The sequence below is a fragment of the Pituophis catenifer genome, unplaced genomic scaffold (assembly GCF_029215685.1).
Source record: "Pituophis catenifer annectens isolate HBS135680 unplaced genomic scaffold, rPitCat1.0.hap2 SCAF_3, whole genome shotgun sequence".
Lineage (NCBI taxonomy): Eukaryota > Metazoa > Chordata > Lepidosauria > Squamata > Colubridae > Pituophis > Pituophis catenifer.
The window spans coordinates 167,769,575-167,794,300 of NW_027256883.1; the positions used below are offsets into that span (position 1 = coordinate 167,769,575).

General features: G+C 36.7%; 1 protein-coding gene across 4 annotated transcripts in view; it reads left to right on the forward strand.

Moving 5' to 3' along the window:
* The window catches only part of FOXP4 (forkhead box P4), a 170,780-nt gene extending 153,043 nt beyond the window's left edge, over window positions 1–17,737 (forward strand). For all 4 annotated transcript variants that reach the window (XM_070941510.1, XM_070941509.1, XM_070941511.1 and 1 more), the window contains 4 exons: window positions 11,091–11,212; window positions 13,664–13,730; window positions 15,551–15,717; window positions 17,213–17,737. In XM_070941510.1, coding sequence (XP_070797611.1) covers window positions 11,091–11,212; window positions 13,664–13,730; window positions 15,551–15,717; window positions 17,213–17,357 — 501 coding nt within the window. In that variant the 3' untranslated portion in view covers window positions 17,358–17,737. The remainder of the gene's footprint in view (window positions 1–11,090; window positions 11,213–13,663; window positions 13,731–15,550; window positions 15,718–17,212) is intronic.
* Window positions 17,738–24,726: the final 6,989 nt, after the last annotated feature.

Sequence of the window (24,726 nt, forward strand, 5' to 3'; positions counted from 1 at the left end):
GCAAAGGCCTTTGGTAACCAACTTAGGTTTTCAGATGAGCAGATGGCAGCATCTCATCTGGGCAGAGAAACTAAGCAAGGTGGGAATTAATACTCAAAACAGTAGACCACCAGAAAAAACACCAGGGCTCTGAGCCAGGCTGAGAAGTTCAAAGCTATCTCAGAGGTAAGCAATAGCAAATCACTTCCATGCTGTGGCAAAAAAACCTGCACAGTTATATCCATCCATGTAATCAAAGTCCAGCTTGGCTCAAGAGTTTTAATAACTTTATTAAACCTCATATGTCATTGGAATGTAAAGCTCAGTTTACCTTGTAGGCATATTAAAATTTCTGATACACATTTACATTTTAAGGTAAAGGTAAAAGTTCCCCTCGTACATATGTGCTAGTTGTTCCCGACTCTAGGGGGTGGCGCGCCTCTCTGTTTCAAAGCCAAAGAGCCAGTGCTGTCCGAAGACATCTTTGTGATCATGTGGCCGGCATGACTAAATGCCAAAAGTGCACGGAACGCTGTTACCTTCGCACTAAAGGTGTTCCCTCTATTTTTTCTACTTGCATTTTTTACGTGCTTTCAAACTGCTAGGTTGGCAGAAGCTGGGACAACGGGAGCTCAGCCCATTACACAGCACTAGGGATTCAAACCTCTGAACTGCCGACCTTTCGATCAACAAGTTCAGCGTCTTAGCCACTGAGCCACCGGGTCCCTTTTAAAATTTACATTTTATAGCATGCCAAATTATTTGCTATATGCCATCTTAAGAATACAAAGCATATATCTGAAAAATGTGTAGAAAAGCTGCAAATTTTCTGTCGGCAGAGTGTTGGGGAAATACTGCTGTCAATATTCTGATGTTCTGATTTGGGATGGGGGAATTTGTGGCATGTTAGAGAAAGGAGTTACACTTACTGTTGCAATTGGCTGGCTGACTTTAGTTTTTGCAAGCCTGTCCTAATAGAAAGACTTCTGATTTAATTACACAGGGAGTTCAACTTCTCTGAAAGCCCTGGATCTTGCTAGTCATCTGCATCTATACTTTCTCGTCCTTTTTCTTTATTTGAGAAAAGGAACCCTTCCTGTGGTTAATGTAAGCATTGTACAATATTGGGCTCATATAACAAATTGCTGAAAGCTCTAATATTGGGACTGACCACATCACAGAGCTTTACCCATAGATGGTGGCAGATGGTTAACCTATTCAAGTATAATATAGAGGCCTTAAAGAATTTTCATTTCTGCTTGTTCAAGAATTATATATTCTTGGTTGTTGGAGTCTAGAAAACAATTATTAGCTGACACCTAGTCAATTCACCTGCCAGAGGAAGAATTTTTCCTACTATGTAATTATTTACAATACAACAAATTTTAGCTGTAATAGCTTATGTTATGCTATAATCATGTTCTGAAAACACCAGATATGAAAGTGCTTCAGGGAATACAACCGCTGTGAAATTCACAAGCAGCATGTGATGTCTTTAGCAATGATATCAGCTGTGTATAGTCTTGTGCTTTTATGTTTTCCTTATAGTTTCTGTTAACAAGAATTAAGAGTATTCTTACTGGCATTCCTATATGCTATATAGGCAGATGCAACAGTGTAGTACTATTTCTGATGTTATTGCCATTTATTTTTTATGTTATATGTAAGTATGGTATTAAAACAAATTTAAAATCCATTTTGTAGAATGAAATAATTTCAAATTATTGTAGGAATGAAAGAACAATTGTTGTTCCAAGTGATGTTGATTTAAAAATGGGAACTTAAGCCTCTGTTTCACTTACATGCAATATTATTTAATAACTATATGGGAAATATTATTTACTATACCTACAGTTCATCTGAATTTCAAACTAGCTTTTGAGGTCCCAAAGGTGCTTTTCCATAGACATTTAGCTTTTGAAGTGAATCAGCCCAAGGTAAAAAGCCAAAAATAAGCAAGCTGCCCTATTGTTGGGGGGGGGTCTTCTCTTTCATACAGATCCGTAAAATGTCTTGTGCAATATATCCTCCTTCATGAATGAATTGCATGAAAAAGATTCTACTTGATCACTTCACTTGATTCATTTCAGTACTATCCAACTTTCCTAGTCATCCCATCCAAATATCCATATAAAAGATGTATACATCTACTTGCAGGGCAGCCTTTGAACACTGACCTACAGACTTTAATCTTTCAGGGAAGTCTCAATGAGTAGAAGCCTAACTACATAGACCTTTGCATGTTTGAAATTGTTGTTGTTGTGTGAATTAAAGATTGCAGTAACAGAATTCTTGACAAATGAATTTAAACAACCTTGTTGCATACTGAATATGTTTGAATTATTAATTTATGAAAAAGACGTATTCAGGAGTAGGGAACTTATGGAACTCAAGATGATGCTTAACAACAGTTCTCAGTAGCTCAGCCAATTTTGAGTAATCTTGGGAATTGTGAATCAGAACATTTGAGGAACACACGTTGTCCATTCCCATATTAGATAAGTATAGACATTCAGTTAGAAGAGAATGTATGTAGCTCAGGGTTGAACTACGGAGTTCTTAGTATTCTCTCACCTTGGTTTACTTGCCGACATTTAATTACCCAACTTAATAACATCAGTGCACATAATATAGAATATAGAAATAATAATACTCACCAAACATATATATCTCTTAGATCCTTTCCATCCTTTAATGAATAAATGAATAAATTGTTTTTTTCCTCTTATCCATAACCTACAAAAGAAGATACTGATGCTTCAGTTGTCAGATAAGCTGTCAAACTTAAAAGGTGTAGAGTTATTGTGCCATCCAGATTGACCTATCTGGATTTTATGTTATAATACATATGACTTAAGATTTATGTTATATGATTTAAGAATTAGGTTATAGAAAATAAATACTTTTCGAAAAGCATGAACAAAATTCTTAAAATATGTGGTAGCTAATTGTTCCACAAAAATATTCATCACGTCAGGGGTATCAAACTCACGTCATCATGGCATCATCATGTGATGTATCGTGACTTTTTCCCCTTCGGTAAACCAGGCATGGGTGTGGCCAGCACATGACGCATCAGGCCCACGGGCCATGAGTTTGACAGCCCTGATCCAAATGATTTACCATATCCTGTCTGCTAGTCATCTATAAGCTTCGATAGATTTTTAAAAATCTAATTGTTGGTCCTAACTGTATACAAATTATCACTTCATTTTTTTAATTTGAATGTGAGCGTGACTTACAGAGAAAAAGAGGTAATTTAAACTCTTCATTTTTCTCCTTGGTCTTAAAAATGAATAAACTCCCTGCCATACTTGGTAGTTAAAAAGGATGGTTCATATCTAGAATCAGTTAAGGATGATAAAGGCTAAAATACACATAAACGGGGGGATTCCCTACCCCCACACATTTACAAAGGCATATATATGAGATTTTATGTTCCAAAGAAGAAATTTGCACACAGACAAGACAAATGTCCTTTGCCTATTTTTTGAAAATGGAAATTTTGGTGGGTTCTTAAGGGTCACAGTGATTATAGCATCTACTTTCATCTTCATTTTAATCACAAAACTAGTACAGTTCATGCCACTGAAAATTTTATTGTGAAATTTGCCAATGCAACCTAATTATGAGGCCCCAAAAATGAAGGCTGAAGACCATATGTAACCTATGAGTAGAGAGTATTGTAGAGATGCACAAAGGAAAGGGTAAGGTCACAGATATGAAAATTAGAAGCAAGGCTGGTGATAGAGATGCAGACTTTAAAAAGTGCTGCTGGATGGGTTAACAAAAGATTGCTGGGTTGGTGGGTGAGGGGAATAAAAAGTCTTGAATTAGAATAATCTAGAGTAAGTAGGCAAGCAGAAGACTGTTGGGTAATGGGACAAAATGTGCAGCTGGCTGATATATTGTTCAGAAATAAACATCAAACTGATGAAGAAGCAAATGTCTGTGAATAATATAGTTAAGCATTCCTCTAAGTTAATAAAAATAAAAAAGTGGCTCTCTGTAATTTTGAGTTGCAAAGAGGGATCTGCATTTCCTTCTCGTCATTTCTACAGTTACCTTTCCTTTTCTTACTGAAAGGAGAGAGAAGCTCCAGAGTGGCTGCTCATGTTTCTCGTCTCATTTAAGGTTCTCTGTGCCCCAATCTTGTACAATTTGCCTCATTGTCTATCACTCGGATGATATGCAGCAGAATCTGAGGCATTTTTTGGGTTGCCTTTTAAAAAGACACATTCACATTCAGGTGAAAAAGGTAATGGGTACTCTATATTGCTCTCCTGTTGCTTGACTTTGAGTGGATCATATCTTTGGCCTGTTTTGAGTGGGTGGGTATTGGTTCCCATTTCAGGAATGTTTGAAGAAGAAAGCATCAACTTGTTAATTTTAGCACAAACAAATTCATGAATTTTTTGTCTTTCAGTATCTGACTCACAGTGGGCTATCAACTATTTCTGATGAAATACTTAGTCTTTTTGTGTGGTGCATTTTCCATTGTTCATAGTTTTCATTTCTTTGGTATATCAATTTTTGCTGCATAAGTGACTACTTACTATTCTTAATTAGCTTTTGGTCTATGAATGGTTAGCAGTTCTTACTGCTAACCATTCTTACTGCTAACCATTCATAGATGTTTAAAATGCAAACCGATCACTGAACTTGCCACCAAGATTACAAATCATTCTGTTACTAATGAGGAAATAGGTGATTCTATATTAATTAAATTGAATCCCAGCTGAAAATGAGGTGTGCTGCATTTTATGAGGAAAACTTGGTACACCTTTGTACCTTTGCATCTTCCTTCCAAGTTAGTTGATTTGATAGTGACATGTTATCCCTTTGTTTGAAAGATGATGTCAAAGAAAGGGAACTGTCATTAAGTTCCATTATCCTAACCTGCCATTTCCTAACTTTTTAAAACTAGTTTTTCTTAAACAATCTCTCCTCTCCCCAACAAGGAACATAAAAAACTGTAATATATTCATTTCATTCCCTGTCTAGAATATTTGTAGATATGAATTTTCATATTTATTACTTGCATCTCAGGTAAATAATTTTTAAAAAGTGAATGCCTGTGCATAGGTTGTTATTGGGGGGGAGTTTGGCACACACACACACACACACACACACACACACACACACACACACAAACACACACACACACTCTCTCATGGAGTTGTGGTGTGAAAACAGCACTGGTGATAGATCACCAGTGACTATCTACTCAATAGCCTCTTGACTTTTTATTTATTTGTGAGTATTCATAGTGAGACTATATTCTGGGACTTAGAACAATCATGACTAATTCACCAAGTCTGCTTTGGATTTTATGGATACAGTCAGTAATATGTTTGCTTAAGACTGGCATCACACATCATACTCAACTATGAATTTCTAAACAGGACGGTACCACTATTAACTAAATTTATGTGTTGGGTTAAGCTATATCAGTGATGGGTTTCAAAAAATTTTACTACCAGTTCTGTGGATGTGGCTTGGTGGGCGTGACATTGCTTGGTGGGCGTATTATCAAGTGAGAGCAACATCAGGCCTGAAGAAGGAATTAGAGAGGATGTGGAAAATAAAGACCAAAGTTGTCTCAGTGGTGATAGGAGCACTCAGTGCTGTGACTTCTAAGTGGCTCCAACAGATTCCAGGAACAACATCAGATCTTCCTGTCCAGAAGAGTGCAGTGTTAGGAACAACGAAGGTACTTTCAAACTCTCAGGCTTCTAGTAGAGGGCCTGAGGGTGGAGGAAGACCCATACCACCTACAGCAGGAGTGTCAAACTGAAGGCCCGCGGGCCAGATCCGGCTCGTGGAGTGCTTAGATCTGGCCAGCAGGGCCGGCCTGGAAACAGTAAAGGACCGGCCTGAGGTTACTCTGCCAGCGAAAATGGAGTGCAGAGAGGGGCATGTGCAGCACCCCAGGCTCCGTTTTCACTGGCAGAGCGCTATCAAAACAAACTCAAAACAAAAGGAGAATGTTCCCCCTTTTCCATCTGAGCACGCAAGAAGGGGCAGGAAAGGAGAAAGGGAAAGAGGAAAGACAAAGAAAAAGAAGGAAAAATAGGAAGAGAACAAGGAAGGAAAAATAAGGAAAGGGGAAGGAAGAAGAAAGGAGAATGAAGAGGGAAGGAAAAAGAAGAAAAGGAAGGGAAGGGAAGGAAGAAAGATTATAATGAAAGTGAGGGAGAGTCTCAGAGAAGTCCAGCCTTACCACTTGACCACCACAGGTGCCCCTGACACGAGTTCCGTTTCACACCCACCATGGTGCCAGCCCCCCCCCCCCGAGGTCAAACATAATCCCTATGCAGCCCTCACTGAAATCAAGTTTAACACCTCTGACCTATAGTGTTTTAAGTTTTACCCATGTTCTGACAAGGAAATTGTGTTCTGTAAGTTTTAAAATTCATACAAAAAATAATTAATAAATAATATGTACTAATATAATGAATGCTACTGCTGCTTTTCTTTGAGTATAGACATGTAAAAATTACATTTAGACTGTTGTACTAAGGTCAAGTGCATCACCCTTTTAGCAAGTGCTATTGGGATATTTGTTTTTTATGATAGGGACAGATCTGAGTCAAGATGTGGTTAGATGACACTTTTATTTTCATTCCTTACTTTGAAGCAAAAACCACATTGTTAATCAGAATAGGTATCTGTGAACTGAAAGTTGAAACAAACTAGTGTAAAGATTGACCAATCATCAACTCCCTCTAATGGTTTGGTTCAAAAACTACAAGTACAAACACTTTGGTTGTACCTACTAAACTAAACTAAACAGATCATATACTATGCATATTGCAAGTGGAGCTCCATTGGAGAAAATGGGGTGAGGAGGGGAGTGCTGGAAAAATGTCAGACAGACTCCCGTTTAGAACTAGTGAGGTGAGGATAGAAAATGGACATCCAAATGTTTGTGTTTATACCTTTGCAGGAAGTGGGGTGGATAAAAAGTTGTCCATCTTTTTTGTGTTCTCTATTGATACAAACATTTAAGCCATCCTGTCTATATTAGAAAAAAAATGTTATTGCAAATTGAAGAATGATACTTTAAAGCCCCTGCCTGTGAAAAACACCTTTTAAATTATTTTTATGAGTTGTCTTCCAACATGGCTGTTTAGTTATCACAGGAAGTTCTAGATATGCTTTTCTTTTTCATTGGAAGAATTAAAACAAAGTGTCTTTTTTTTCTTTCCAAGGAATAATGAGTAGAACAGAGATTTTAACACCAGGACATGCTTTTTTTCCTGCAAGTATATATTTCGTGTGACACAAAGAAAGTGTTTCAATGTTTTAATGATGATAACATTTAGATATCCTTCTATAGCACTTTGAAGTATTCTTTTAATAGAAGCTGGGCAAATGCGAAGTAAACAGGTGCCAAGAGGTAAAGTGCCCAGTGCCTATAAAGAGACAGGTGTGAGGAGGCTTTCAATGATATGACAACAGCAGCACACATGGTAAGGAGCTGAGGGAGATACTAAATGGCTGGGATTTGAGCTGGAGAGACCGGCTGGGCCAGAGGCATAAAGCAAACATCATTAGAAAAGGCAAAGATAAGAAACAAACAGAGCAGCCAAGGCTGATATTAGACAAATACTCTGTAAAAATACAAAAGCTGCATAAAATCAGGCAAGAAGGCCTCCCTAGAGCAGAGAGTCACAGAATTGAAGCAAAAAAAAAAAAAAAACCCAAGATGTGCTTGACAGAACCCTGCTACCACCCACTGGTGGGAAGATAAACAGGAATAAAAGATGGTAAGTTCCAAAATGCTAAAAAGTTGAGGATCCTTCAGAAATCAAGTTGTGTCAGCCATCAGATTGGCATTGTGATACAAAATTATGCTTCTAAATTTGAACAGAACATTCTTGTAAAAAAAAAAAAATTCCAGAAAGATGTGAAAATAGCATAGAACAAAAGGGGACCAATAATAAATCACAGTCACTATGTTACTATTACATTTCTTACTAGTATACAAAATAAGATAATGTCACCCTTCTGTTTACAGGAGGTGGGCAAAAGCAATAAAATAGCACACTGATGCTAAATCAAATCTAGGTTTGGATTTAGACCTCTGATTCCCAGAAGAACAAGACTCACTTTTAAATCATAGTATTTGGTCAGTTGTCTAGTCGGGAAACAAATGTGCGCAGGGTACTGTCCCAATAAGAAAATCACAACCCTACCTTGAGAAGTGGGAAGTATATTTCCAAATGCATTGTCATTCTTGTGAGCCATAGGAAAAATCCATCATTTGTTTTCCAGCTATGTATTCCAACCAGATATCAAATATGGCAACAGAATTTTTACAGAGCGCGCCTAACATATCTTTGATTTCAGTGTTGGAATTGTGTAGAGATACAGATTCAATTCTTATCTGAAATGGAATTCCTAAGTTTTATCATTTTCATTATTCTTTTCCTGCCCTCTTCAACTCACTTCTTGCTTTCTTACACACAGATGCATCCTGTCCCACTATTTGTGAGATATATATTACAGGTAATCTTCAGTGAGGCTATTCTGGTTACAGATAATCCACCAAACTGTATTTAGTATTTATCTGAACCTCACACTATAGCCATGCACCATCAATGCCACAGAAAGTGAAGTGAAAATGTCGTTGAAAAATATGCAGGAGAACAAATACCATTTGGGTTTCTGTATTAACACCAGCAAAGCAATTAGGAAAACCATTTTATTAGGTTGCAACTTGTTTTACTATTTTCAAACCAATATACCTTGCAGATTCTCTGAAGCTATTGCGGAAGTTCCGCACAGCTGCCCCAAGGAAACACGGAGTCCCCACAATTTGGAAGTGTTCAGTGGCGATGATTGAAGCTATTGACAAATTCTTTAGCTGCCTGAAATTTTGGTCACCTGGTCCAAGAAATAGCAAAGCAAAGTCAAGTGCAAGCTTTTTCTTTTTCTTTCTTTCTTTTAAATAATTTTATTGATTTTTAAAAACAAAAAATTAAAAAAGATAAACAGACAAGAAAAAAGGTTTTAAAAAGAGAAAAAAGTCAAGAAAGAATATTGAAGTGCAAAAGGAAAAAATAAAACTAAAAAAAAAGAATGATTTCTGATTTTCTTTGATATATAGATGAATTAAAAAATACATCATAGTCTTAGTCTATGTTAAACCTTTGTCTGCATTATTTCTATAATCTCATATATATATATATATATATTAAATTTGTCATAGGCATGCCAGTATGAGAACTTGCTCTTACCCTTTTGTCAGTCAGTGTGGTCTTTTTCAGCCCCAAGAAAGAAGTTTTCCCTAATGCTAAATTCCTTTGCTGATCAAGTGATGTGTCAGCAATATCAAACGTTAATGTGGTTACAGACATTTATGACAAAAATGCCCTTTATAACAAAAATAAAAAGGCCTTCCTTTCTAAATTTGGGGAACAGAGGCATTGAGGAGGAACAACTGCATAATTACAATTGGATAACTAAGTGGAGAGAGGACCTTGAAAAATAAACAGTGTCCAAAATTGAAGGAAAAACTCTAATTCATTGAGTTTCCAAGAACTGTAACATTTCTAAGGTGGGGGGATTGTTTCCCATCTCTCGCTTTTGCCTTGTTGTCTTGGCCAGCTCTTTTGTTTATACGGCCCCCATTCGACCTTTTAAATTGCTGTTAATGTTTTAGCGTAACGAATTAGTCTCTCATCACGAATCAGGGCTCGAAATAAAAAAAAAAATCCTCTGAGGCCAACATCCTGAAATTGGGGTCATTCTCATTTGCAAGGCAGAGAATCTGAGAACCTTAATGCAAGGAAATTTATTCAAAGGCAGAGCCCCAACGTGATTAGGCCCTTTGTAATTATAGCTCGGAGAGATTCCACTCCAGCCTCCTGCCTCCCTCATGGATTAGCAAGTGAGTCGGAAAAATACACAGGATTTAATTAGAGGCAAATTAAAATTGGTAATGAAATAGGGGCAGTAGCAAATGGCAGGGAGCGACGGGGGGGGGGGGGAGAAGGAGCTAGTAGCTCTCAGGGCAACACTGCCTGTGTACGTGCATTTTCTTTATTTTTACATTTAGAAATGTAAAGATGGGAGAATAAAGAGGAGGGACGTGCTGTGAAAAAGGAAGGAGAACTCGGGGTTTCAGAAAGATGACAATAGAAATTCATTGCAATATCTGAGCTTACTTTTCCTCTCCTTCTTTTTCCCCTAATTTAGCCGATAGTAAAGAAATATGTAGGATGGTTTGTGGAAACCCAGTGAATATTGTTGATTGTTAAGGAAAGAAAAACAATAACAATAATTTAAAAAATCCATTAAAAATTAGATTGCAACACATGATTTTTCTATGGAAGTTTTATTACTAGATGTTTTAGAGTTTAAGAAAGAGTGGTTGGCCAGTTGATGAAGTCCACTGACTTTCAGGAAACCTGGATTGAAGTTGTCATTCAGTAATCCCTTCCTTTTGTATCTCTAAGTAATAGTCTTTTTCAAGTGGCTGTAGGTACTTGATCTCATTGCAGTGGTGTCTCATGTAACTAGTGATCATATTTTTTTTTTCCTGTTACTGACGTTCTATTTCATGCAGTTCAGATCTCATAACTCTTGAATTTCTTCAGGATAGTCCATGAGTATGTCTGTGTTATGACATGTATTAACTGGGATTGTTAATGTTTAGGAGCAAAGATTTCATACAGATCAAGAGGTATAAATGAGTAATATTATAGGACATTTGAATAAAGAGAATTCAACGAAATCCCATCTGCTACAATAATTACTATATGTTGTTTTCAGTATATCATTTTGTAAGCCGCCTTGAGTCCCTAGGGAGAAAGGCGGCATATAAATCGCAATAATAAATAAATAAATAAATAAATAAATAAATAAATAAATAAATAAATAAATAAATAAATAAATGATAAACTGGAACCAGTCCTTCCTTAGAAATATTCTATATGGAGTTGTTAAGAATATAGATATAATTTTGCTGATGACAGCTCTGTAGGAGGCCATGTTTAGTAACAGAAAAATTGATTGGAAATTTTCATTGGAGAGGAACTGTTAAATGGAAGATCTTCCTCTACTTTGGCAATATTCTGTTTTTCTCTCTACCCTGCTTGTAGAATGCTGTACGCCACAACTTGAGCCTGCATAAGTGCTTTGTGCGAGTGGAAAATGTCAAGGGAGCAGTGTGGACAGTAGATGAACATGAGTACCAAAAGAGAAGGCCACCAAAGATGACCGGGTATGTCTGATAGCTTGTCGGGTAGCTTCTTTGGGAAGAGGAGTGTTATGGTTCAATCTGAGAACAATTTTGAAAAAGTAAAGGTGGCCTTGAGTATGACACTTGGTGAGTAAATAAACACAACACACAAAACACAAATAGTTTGCTGTAATATTGTTTTCTAGCATTTAGTCCTGAAACTGGCCCATACTTATGTTATTTTCTGGTGATTTCAAATTTACTCTGCTTAGTTTCTGAACACAGACAAGCCAATGATGCCATCTGCTGAGATATGAGAATAGTTGGGAATATGCAAAGTCCAGAGTACATGCGGATGGGAAGTGCATGTTAACTCTGGAATAGGAGCATTGGATCTCACACCAATATATATCTGTCATAACTATTAGTCATTCGTAGCCTTCTTGAATGCTTCTAAAAAGTATCTAGGCCACCACTGATATATTATGAGCTGTATATTCGTAAGCTAGTAGTATATTTTTGAAATAGGTATTTAACCCCAATATAACTCCCACCAAATGACCCAGGAAAAGAGGTGACTGAGAGGCTTGTATGATTATTGCATCCTTGATGACTTCATTATGCATTTAGGCTTTTTTAGAATATGTTTTAACTTTTGCTTTAATAACTAATGCTCATGTTGACATGTCAGCTTCTTTGAGTGAACTGAAGCACAGCACACTATTCAATGATTTTATAATCATTTGGCTGTCTGTTCACTTTCATACTCCATGTGTATATAAATGTGTGAAAATGTAAATATCCCCTATTGACATCAGACCCTTCTCACTAAATGTTTCAGAGATTGTCTTGCCTCGGTTTATGACAGTTCCCTTGGGAATGTCATAAAGATACTTTATACAAGTATCGAAGAAGAGGAGTTTAGTCAAATAAAAAACAGTCAAAAGAAGACAGGGTGGAAATAAAAAAGAGAGACTGTATCTGGTACATTCAATATGCATTGACTGTATATAGCATGGCTATAGCAAATGTTATTGCTATAGCCATGCTATTAATCTCTGTAAGTTTACATGATCAAAAGAATTGTATACTTCCCTTCTTGAATACATAGAATTGTGCTGCAAACATCACCTCAGCATGTAGTAGCACTGATAAAAATACATAGAAGCATTTCGGCAGAATGAACAGATACAAAGGGCAGATACCAGATAATAACTGAAAGGTGCTAATGGTATTCCATAAATAAGAAGGAACCACTTGTAGCATTTCAATAGTGCTATAACTTCCCATTATTGTGGACAAAATGTTGTTAAATAATGATAAACCATTTTTTGTTTTGCCCTTAGCTGTGTTTAGAAGTATATTTATACATAAAAACTGAGCTAATATAAATAATAGAGATAAGAGAAATATTTTAATTTTATATTAAATCACTTTGAAAATCTCTAATAATTAAAAAAATAAGCTAAATATCTAAGATTCAGGAAAAAAAGTAACATTAGTCTTTCAATGGTAGCTTTCTGCTTAATTATTATATGATTACTATTTTTATATCACAGCTAACAGCTAAATCTACACCAATTTATACCACTACCATTCACTATATTTCATATGTATGTTTGTGTATGTGTGTAATTTTTATTAGAGTTTTACATATACAGTATAAAAGATAAATGCAAAAACATTCTGCATTTCAACAGTCTTTCAATTTCCTATATGCCATGGTCAACAACAGATGGACTCTCACATATTGATCTCCAGTGTCTATCATGGCTTTGATTAATCAAGACTCAATGGGGTTGGGGTTTTTTTTGGGGGGGGATAGAGAAGATTATTAGCCATAGTCACAGTTTTACCACATACAAAATTCCCTGATAATGGTAAGTGTCAGCCAACTTTTACATTTTGGCCAGTATGACATAATTTCAATAAGAGTTCAATTTTACCCCAAACATGCTAACATTATTCTGTGAAAGACTGCAAGCCTATGTAACTGTTATCTGCCTTCTACCACAAAGGTGTTGTATATACAGTAGTACGAGACATCCTTAGGTGTTACAAGTAGCTGAGAAACATCAACCATAACACAGGGTGAATAGTTTTTTTTAAAAAAGTAATAAAAATGTCCAGAATTATTCCCATAATGATAATGTCTATGTTGCAAGGAGTAGGGAGAAATTACCTTCACCTACTTATTCCCCTCTCTTCCCAAGAGTTCTTCCTGAATGGTCTGGCAACATGTAAAATAAAACAAGACACACACTAGCAGGACTTAGAATATATTGAGAGTAAATAGCTGCATTATAAGGCTAGGCTAGGAATATCCTAATACTCCTTAAAATGCTGGCTTTGTATTATGGGAGTTGTAAATTATGGGAACTGGGAAGGGCTAAACAATGAGGGAGATGAACAATGTGTTCTTTCCAAGACATCTCTGTTACCTTACTCTTGTTTTTTAACAGGAATGTTAAAAGCTGCATCTTTTGTTTACAGGAGTCCAACTTTAGTGAAAAACATGATTTCTGGCCTTAGTTATGGAGCACTTAATGCCAGCTACCAGGTAAGACTTGTGGAGAAGCACAGTTGTTTCCATTACAGCAAGCCATCTTTGTTAGGGGAATATTTGGTTGGTTGTTCCAAGCCATCAGAGTAAACTGCTGCTCTATTGGAATCTTGTACTACATTGTAGAAAATCTTCAAAACTCTTTCAATGATCATTGAAGTCATTATTCCGTTTATTTTATATTCTAGTACAGAATATTCAATGTGGTATTTTCCCTCAAGATAATCAGAGGAACCAGATTACTATAACTCACACCACTTCACCACCCCTGGCACTCCAATATCCACCTTCTTGCTGTTTCCGTTACATTGCAATGTTTGCTTATTTTTAATGTTCTGCTTCACAATATACCATATTTTTCACATTGCAAGACACACACATAAGACGCACATTAGCTTTAGAGGAGGAAAACAAGAAAAAAAATCTGCCTCTGCCTCCCAGCATCCATCCGGTATTCATCTGGCTAGCGTCCTTGCAGCAAACAGCAAACAACCTGGTCAGCTTCAGCAGGTTATCGCAGCCCCAACAAGTGGCTTGTCAGGGCTCCACTCTGTTGCACCTACCACCGGTCAACTGAACTGAGCTGCTGCTGCTGGGGAATGCTAGAGTCTTCGCTGCCAAACAGCTGATTGGCAGTTGGATCAGCCTTCTGGAATACTGCTGATCAGCTGTTCTAGGCGGCAGAATCTCTGCTGCCTATGACCGCCACTGCCATTCACCATCGATTGCTGCCGTTTGGCGGCAGCGATTGGTGGCAGCAGTGGTAATGACGGCAGCAGTGACAAGCGGTGCCAAACCGTTGCCACATCAACACCCCTCTCCCCCACTGCAATATTTGCTCTATAAGATGCACAGACATTTCCACTCACTTTTTTGGGGGGGAGGGAAATACGTCTTATAGTGCGAAAAATATGGTAAGTGCTAACTTTTAACAAGGTGAGAAGAAATCAATGACAGAAAATGGCAGAATAGATCTGTGGTCTGCTACCTTTCTCTTCTGATGGAGAATAACAGATTGGAATAAAAGATAGCATTGGGTCCTGACATTGGCTAGCTGTGTAGATGTTTTAGACATAATTTCTATTAGGCAAAGATATAACTATTTAATGAATCATATAACTATTTAATCATATAACATATAACTATTTAATGAATCCCATTAAATTAAGCTTCAGACCAAAAACCTATCAGCAGACATACCGGTAGAAAGCTTATATTTCTGATATCTGCTTGAAACAGACCAAAGTTTTTGCCTCAATATTTTTAAAGGGATAAAACCATAAAGGAATAAAACCATTGAGGTTAACCAATGGGGCTTTCAAATCAAGGAGAGAAGCAACGTGTAATTAAGGAGAAACTTCCTAAAAGTGAGAACAATTAACCAGTGGAACAGCTTGCTGTCAGAAGGTGCAGGTGCTTCATCACTGGATGTTTTTAAGAAGAGACTGGACAAACACTTGTCTGAAATGGTATAGGGTCATCTGATTGAGCAGGGGGTTGGACTAGAAGACATCTAAGATCTCTTCCAGCTCTATTCTATTCTAATTATATTTTACTTATCTATGTTGAACTATTTTTTCTTGTAAGCCATCCTATTTGATATTACTGAATGAGAAGGTAAAAAATAAACATTCTTAATAAAGTAATAAATTTTTATTTGTCTAAACTATTGTTTTTTTTCTGAAAAATAAAGGTACTGTTAGTATAAGGGTTTAACCATTTTCTCAGTAAATAAATATCTGGGGTTGTTTTCCAAACATGTCATATTTGATTTCTTTAAGAATTTGGGACTTATACCAGTTGCTGTTTATGTTTAGGCAGCTCTGGCTGAAAGCAACTTTCCTCTTCTGAATAGTCCCACCATGATCAACACAAGCTCAACTAGTGGCATGCTGCACATAGGCCATGATGATGTGAGCAGCACTGTAGAACAAGTCAACAGCAATGGCAGCAATAGCCCACGGCTTTCACCACAGCAGTACAAGTAAGCCCAGAAACATTGTTTTATATTATTATTATTATTATTATCATTATTATTATTATTATTATTATTATTATTATTATTATTATCATCATCATCATCATCATCATCATCATCATCATCATCATCTTTATTCATTAAATATGAAACTCAGTCAACTGAACATTCAAAAATGCATCACAAATACCATTGACTGGTGCTAATGGTTGATACGGGTTGCTGCCAGCGTCCTAGGTATCAACCAAGTACCTTCTTAAGATGTACAATGTTCCATGTAGTGCAGTTTTTTGCAGTTCTGCTGGTGTTATTGCAGGAAGCTGCAATTTGCTGATGTATCTTATAAAATTCTTGGACATGGTACCAAGTGCCCCAATGACAATGGGTATCACTGTTGCATGTTTCATCCATAGCCATGTAGTTTCGATGGCCAGGTCACGATATTTCATGATTTTTTCCAGTTCTTTTTCTTCGACTCTGGCATCCCCTGGTACCACGATGTCAATAAATTGTACGTTTCGGTTTTCAACAACTGATGATGATTAAGATTTCATACTGATGAAAATTAATGAAGTTTCTTGGAAGTGCTAATACAAAGCTATTTCAGAAGCAGGATTACTAGATCCAGAAATCTTTAAATCTCTCTACAGTTTAGTAGAGAATCGGTTTAGGATTTTTCAAGAGTTTATGCAAACTGGAAATAGATCTAGAACTTCTGTTGTTAATGATTTCCAAAAAATAATCATATTAGTCTTTTACAACAAAAAGAAAAAAAAGTATTTAGACAGTGTAAAGACTAAGACATTCATTATCATGTGAGCTTTCATGAATTACAATCCACTTATTTTTGTCAATAAGTAGGGATGGCCCTGGACTTTCATACAAGGTTCTTAGTAATACTGAGATAAGTTTTGCAATTCAAAATAGTTATATATTTTTTCATTACAGAGCTGTCCCTCAGCCTACAGTGGCAAGTTATAGGTTTGTTTGTTATTTATCTTGTGTCAACAACACTATTAACAGCTCAAGTGAATATTACCCTATTTATTATTATTAACAGGTAGATATTTTCACTTATGGTCCAGCCATCAAAAGACAGCTTGGAAAATGTATTTGGATTACTTGTACTGACAAAAAGGTCTAATTTACAATGTTTAAAAAATATGGAGAAAAGGAATATATTTCTTAATGTCAAAAATTTAACCATTGGAAAAGACTGCTAGAAGACCGTAGATTAAAATTGCAATGAAGTACTCTATAGTTGACTTAGCTGAACTAAATGCTACAAATATTTCTGTTTTGTTAAAAATATATAGAGACCTGGATATTTAGGATCTGGATGAGAGTCAGAAGAGTATTGCTATCCAGCTAAGCAAATACTCCCTTTAACCTCTGATCCTCTATTATATAGTTCCATCTGAAACCTCTCTTGCCAATCTCTTGAAGACTCTTACTGTATTTGTTCTAATTCTACCTGATTCTCCAAAATTTTGTTCTCCAGCCATCAAGTGCATGTGAAGGAAGAACCAGCTGAGACAGAAGATGACAGCAGACCTGTTTCTCTTATGGCAACTACCAATCAGAATGTGACGATTCCTGATGACAGAGACCTAGAGGAGGAACTGCCAGTGGAAGACTTGTCTTAAGGGTCCTTCATCTTCATATAGGGCCCATCATTTCCCAGAGACAAAGCAATGGCTCCCACCTCCTCAAGGTGACCTTCAGCATTACTTAGTTAAGGCACTTCTACAAAGAAAAAGGCTTTCCATGAGCCTACCCACTGCTGAAGGCACATACTTTTCCCCCCCTTTTTACATCCCAATGACTCTTAAAAGACATTCACAGAGGGGATGTGAAAACAAAAACAAAAAACGGAGTTGAGCTTTTTCCTTTTCTTATTTTTTTTTAAAATTTTGTAATTGGTAAACGAGGATGGTAGGTTGTTTCTGTCCGAAGACTTCTTTGCTGCCTCCCCTCCCCATACCCCCATCTCATGGGGATAAAAAACAAGCTGTCTTGTATTGTCTGCTCTGTGTTTTGTCATTTTCAACCCATATGCCTGGTTTCCACAAATCAAGATTTTGGAAGCATCCAGTACATTAAGGGGCAATATCAAAGCCAAAGGCTTCAGTGAATGTCCCTTATTTTCCCATGGAAATTTTCATTAGTTTGCCAGTAATCCCACTGAGAACTTTGCACTAGGAGGAATCTATTCTCACTTTTTCTTACTTTCACACATGCACTGTCTCCATTTCTCACACACATACATCCTTGCCACTGTAACACCACTTCAGAGTACTGAAATAGCAATGGAAGCAAGACCTCTGCCAAGGTCCTAATGTTGCAATTTATGTTCATTTTCTGACTGGGCAAAAAATGAAAAACTGACTTTACTTTATTAAATACATTATAGGATAGCAAGGGGTTACTGCCACACATAAAACCACTTGGTTATTCTTTTTTCCAACCTGTGTTTGCGTCTTTCAAAATTCAAGAAGCATTCTTCTATCACCAGTCATGATTGACAGCCAGTCTTCAACTCACAAAGCTTTATTCTGCACAAAATCCAGGAATGAATGTCCATTCCCTGCCATCACATAATTTTAAATAACTTTCAGAAGCCTATACTGTATATGGGCAGCCAGCCGTCAAGATAATGGGGCCCAGCTTGAGACAGAATCAGGGAGAGACTTCTGCAAGAAGAATCTTTTGCTTGCTTCTATCAGCTGCCATCCTGTTTTTTTCCATTCCAGCAAATACTGAAGCCAGAAAGCATGACTCCTTGATCATTTATGTGAGCAATGGGAAGGTTTAACAGATGTAAATACAGCTGATTTGGCAAAGCCACCAACATCTCAAGCACTTGGGATAGGAAAGTGGGGGTTAAGCTGAAATGTATGGCTGTGGAGAACAGACCAAAACTGGGTTGACCAAACAGAATTCAAAGCAATATACCTGTATAAATGTAAGATAAGTAATTCTCCACCTTTGTGACCAACCAGAACAAAGCAACAAAGAAGTACAGAGTTTCCTCGAACATTCTCTAGTAGAAAAATATTGTATCCCGCAACTCTTGTGCTACTCATTAGTTCTTAGCTATAAACCAATGTGGGGAAAAAAGATGCTTCAAAACTAATAACAAGAATTAAATGTGTCAGTTGAATAGCGTTGACCCAGACTTGTCCCCATACTTGATTTTATCAACTCATTGTCTGTTGCCTCACATCAGAATATTTTTTTAAAATCTAAAGAGCATTTGGCGTGACAGAAAACATCAGGTTTCCTACTTTGCTATTGCCCCCATGAAAGGACAACCCAAATGCTCCTCCTTGATTACTGAGATTTTGACAGTTGCTGATTGAGAAACTGGTTTGCTTTCTGTATGATCAGGAATCCAATATCTCAGGGAAGATGGATACTAATGTTTCTAAGGAAGCCTTTCTACAACAGACCAACACATGCTTCCCTTTCCCATCAGTAAATCCCTGAAATTTATTTTCAGGCCAAATTGGGATATAGGAGTTCCTCCCATTATTTGGAGACAAGCTGATCCAGGCAATTTGATGTTTTCTGAAATGACAGCTGTTCCCCTTCTATATTCTGTAGCCCATGAAGAAAATAAATCATCACAGCTATGTTTGAATAGTCACATTCAACATTGATAATTATGTTAAATGACCTCTCCAAACTAAGATGCTCAAGAATACTTTGTCAGCAAATTTCTGATTAATTTAGGATTCCTTTCTACTCTTCTGATTTTCATCGTTAAATAATGTTTTTTCATTGCGCCAAACACTATGCAGCTCATGGCAGTTGGTAATATGTAACATAAATGTTTTTGACTTAGGAGGGGAAGGGAGAAGAGGGGTATTGCATTTTCCTTATATGCAGAATTGCTCCATTTGTCTCAAATACAGTACATTCTTAGTGCCCTTTTCAGCAGCTGGCCAACTGTGGTAACAGTCTGTCTTTTTTAAAAAAAAAATGCTCTTATTTCACAAGATTATAATAAATCAAGTAGCACTTGAGCCTTTTTACCTATCACAAAAAGGGACATTATTCCTGAACTGCCACAAATTTCTGTTTGTACACGATTGGTGTCAAATTTCGTAGCCCAAATCAAATTCTCTCTCTTTAAAAAAAAAAGATGGAGGATTATTCTGAGGATTATTCTTTCCAATAACTCTAAAGCACTGGGTAATCTCTATTTGCTCAGTTTTTCAAATAGATCTATTTCCTGGATAGGGCTATGGCGGGTCATACTAGCATTAAAAAAAGGAAAGAAATGGTAGCTGGCTGATCTTGGCCAGTCTCCATCTTTTTTTCCATGGATGGAAGCAAAGCCTTGACTTCAAATCTCAGACTTGGTAAAATTTGAAAATGTTTTATCTAACTCTTGGCATTGTCCATCTAACAAACAAGTTTATACTTCCTTTCTAAAATTCCCTTTCTCTAAGAGTCTCAATTTACTAAATAACGTGTCAAAATAATCCAAACTGATTTTGAATCTAGGTAAAATCAAGAACACCAAAAATGAAAAAAAAACAAAAACCTCCATTTCTGAATTATGACTGCAAGAAATTACACAATCCTTACTTCAGAAAACTTGTTAGGACTTGATTCCTGGAGCCTACAGTAGAGGGCTCTACTGAACATGCATTTTCTCCTACTTTGTTTCCTACTGTTTCTAACAGGCAAGCAAAATTGTAAAGTTTGTCATTTAGATAAAATGAGCTAATTGCTCTAATTTGAAAGGGGCTGTACACTTAAGGGGACCAAGAGGAACAGTGTCTAAGCTGCAGAAAACTGGAGATGATCATGTTTATGGGGTGTGAATCAAAGTACAATAGCTTGTTTTAGCCTCCTTAGAAAACCATCAACAAGTGGCTTGCTCTTCAAGGACCACAAGGACAGGCAATATAGGATTGCAGGCACTAAGAATACCTCAACACTTTTATTATCCATCTCTCGGGTCCCAGCTTTACTCCAGAAGCAGCTCGAGAAAATGTATCTATCCTCCTTTTATTAAGAACACACCACACCTCATTTTCTTCTTGGGACCATATTTAAATGTCTCCCTGGTGTCCTCTATAGAATGCTTTGCAATTGGCTTAACCATTTACCAAAGACCTTGCTTAGACAAGAAGCATAAACCAAAACACTTAATATTTTTGTTTGTGTGGTGCTTTTATTCTGACTTACCCTAACTTTTGGCATCAGCCAAAAAGGGGGAAAAAATCACAAAGATCCTGCATCCCCTTAGCCCTTTTGTCACTTTCTTTTGATTTTAAGTTATTATTTAAATCAAAGTTTACAGGTGCTGTTTTGTACATTTCTAATGAAGTTGTATTGGGAGCATGGATTGCTGCTTTGTGTTTGAAGTTTCTTGAACCAAGGGTACGCTGTGAAGCCTAGGGTGGTTTGGCATTCCATGGGTCTCTTCTGAACCTACTTCCATCTTGCTGCTGGTGGTTTTTTTTTTTTTTTTTTTCTTTTTACAGGTCGGAACTGTCTTTATTTCATGTTAACTTTTCAGCTGTTTTTTATACACATTGGAATTTTTCTCTCTTGTTTTTAGCATTTTTTCTTCTTAATTTTCAAAGGTTAATTGCCCTAATCCCTTCTCCTTCTCTTCCCAAAACTCTTTGAAGCACTGTTGGGTAACTTATATTTTTGAAATACAGCAGATTCATTGTAACGTCTCAAACTTTGGGCTGTTGATCTACAAATTGCACTGTGTGAATTAGAGAATTCTGAACATAAAATAATGTTGCAGGGGTTGCTGAAGTTACATCCTGTAATTGTTTCCCATAAATAAAACCTCCTAGTTTATAGTAAAGTCACACATCAGAAAAACAAATTATGCATAGTTTATTCCTAAATGTGTGCAAGTTTTCTTTTCATTGATTTTTTTTAAAACTTTGGGTTGCATTTAAAAAAGAGATTCTTGCAACCTAAAATGGTAACTTCTGGAATGTGTAATGTTTAGACCCAACTCTCTGTGCGTGCACTGAGGTGCTTTTTTGAACTTTGTCTGATTGCATCACAATTTGTAGTGCTCCGTTGTGTCAAATTGCTTTGCAAACAGTTTTAGAACTAAATGGCTATATCACGGTGCTGTTGTATTTTGTCTTTGGCTCTCTTTTCTGTCAATCCTAGTATTACAGCTGCATTATTATAAGTTTGATCTTCTCAAAGTTGCTACCATCCTGATTCACTGATCTCGGTTTTTTGTCTTGCCTGGTCCTGGTACAATATCAACCGTTTGTTGGACATCTGCAGCTGGACCTGAGATGCCCAGGATATATGTTTTCTGCCAGTATTAAAGTAATGTTTCCTGGTACTGTATAGTCAAGAGCTAAACTGTAACCATCCTAACATTCTCGTTAGAAATATAATTGTCTCTGTTCAAACTAAATTTTTTGCCTTGCTGTTTGGGTTTGTTCATCCTTACCCATTTAAAGAGAGAGGCACAAGAAAAAGAAAGCATGATACACTGGGGTTAATAAATGAATTACTCATTGTAACCTGAGAGCTAAGTAGTACTCAATTATAGATCTAGGGAGCGCTTCAGATTTCAAAGGGAAAAGGTGCTTTGGTGCATATAGGGGAGCTAATGTAGCATCTTGTTAATATGGCAACAGTAAGAAAATATTTTGAATTTAAGACATTCCAGACAGGCTACATCTCCACCCTTGCTAGCTCCAAAGCATATTTTTACCTTCAAATCCAAAGCCCAACTTGGCTGTTGTTGCAGTGTTGCGCAATATGTATTTAGCAGATTCCAAAATTAAAAATTTTCCAATACTATCTCATTTGGGGTAACAGAATGAAGAAAGGTCATATGTGGCTACAGAATTGAGGAAAAATTATTGCCAGACAGAAAGTTAATCTTTAAGCCTTTTCCACCATATACTAGACAGTCATTGGGCAGAGTTTTCCCCCAATGCATAGTCAAGCAATATGCTACTATTGCTGTTCTAAAGAAACAGTCCAAGAAACAATTGGACAATTCTTTGGTGGATATCTGTAATTTAGGTTGACTTTCTGAACCTGGAGGCTGCTCTAGAATATCCCTAACCAAGGTTGTTACTATACTGGTAGCCTTCCATATTTTTTTCTTGAGAATCTTGACAAAATTGGGGATGTTTCCCTTTCATCCTATCCATAATTCATTAGGCATTTACTATCTCTCAGGGGAAATAATTTCAGCCCTTCACTGCTGCATAAAGGCAAACAATGCAGCCTCTAGAATTCAGTTTTGCCCAAAATTGAGCAGCTCCAGAATGTATTTTGTGGCTAAAAAATCCTGCCAGTTTCAGCTCTTTCCTGCCTTCGTGTGACAGTATTATGTCTCCTCAGAGGATAGCTTTAAACCTAGCCCTCACAGGATCTGTCTGTGCTTAACTATGTCAGATCAGTCTACAAGAGGAAAGGAAGTCATGTGACTAAACTGTCATCTCACAGCAACTTTCTTCCATGCAGAATTTTAAAAAAATAAATAAATGGAAAATTTAGCCACATGATCTGCTACTTGAAGCCTGAAGTGGTACAACTCAGACAGGTTTGTTCATTGAGAAATCATTGTTTAGTGATCATTGAAGGAAAGTGTTTTAGGTCTTGGATCCTGTGACAATATGAAATTCCTCAAACAAGTCCTTTCCTTCCGTTGCTTTTCCCATCTGCTTTTGTAGTGGATGAGCTTTAAAATATTGGGTGTGCTTTCTTCAAATGTCTGCCTTATGTGCTGAAGCTAGGCTTCTGTAACCAACTTGTTAATATGAGAGGTGGATAGATAACTCTTACTGTTAGATTGACTTCAAATCTAGGCCTGACCTTGAAGGGAAACAGCACATATCTAAGAATTGGAAAGTAAGAAATGAGGCTTTGGAATCATGGATTTTTCTTCAAACTTGTGCCTGTGACTTAAAGCAAAATTATCGTATCACCATAATTTTTGTTTTATTTGGTGATCCTGGAATTCCCTACAAAGATTATTTAGGACTGTAATTTCATTTATTCAATGTTGTCAAACTGTCCCAATAGGGGGGGAAAATTCCAAAACATTTTTTTTACAAGCTGACAATGAAATAAATTGAGAAGCAGATCCTAAATCTATTCAGTTTCAATTAAAGTCTGTCTGCTGATTACACTTGCAATTAATGAGGACTTGCATTATATTTATTTCTCTTGAGAGCTTTGAGAAACCTACAGGTGTTTGTGTAGTTTGTAGGACTTTAAATGTATTTTTCTAATCCTGATATATCTCTTAAAGGTATACTGAAGAAAGAATGTAATTCAGTATCACTGAATAAATATGCTGTTCCCTAAAGATCTTCAGTTTGGGGTGATTTTGTCCCCCAACATCTTGGAAATTTGAAGTTTCTTCCAAATTGAACTGCTAAAGCTTTAGTTCCTAACATCTGACATCGGTGATGCTGTTTTGTTTAAATGTACCACATTTGACCCCTTTTTTTTCTAATTATGACTTTGAGCATTTGTGTCCTGAATTTGATTGCATATCACCTATAAAGTGGGTTGATTTATAAAAACCCTTAAATAGAGTGAGCAAATCACAATCAAATGATGACCAGTTGGTTCTGCCCTGGTTCTTTGGTTAGTATTTGTTCTGTTATAATAGCATAAATTCAGATAAACATAAAAAATAGTAAATGGCACCTAAGGAATCCAGGGCAAGGGTGGGCGAGGAAGAATGTTTATTCTGTATTAAAAGCCTATTTAAATTTTAGCAATAAAATCTGTCCTCCTGGCTTCCTTCCTAGCAAAATCAAACAGTTAAATGAGAAGGATATGCCTATTTGAGTAAGCACATTGAGTAGGTACTAAAGCCATGATTTCATCTGCAAGAGTCTCTTCTAACATTTACAAACTCATTGGTCCTTTACTTAGATTACATTTCTCCTATAAGGATTTAATGAATTATTTCTAATTCTATCTTTTGGGGGGGGGTGTTAATCAGCAAATTCACCTCACTTTTTCACTTGAATGATGTAT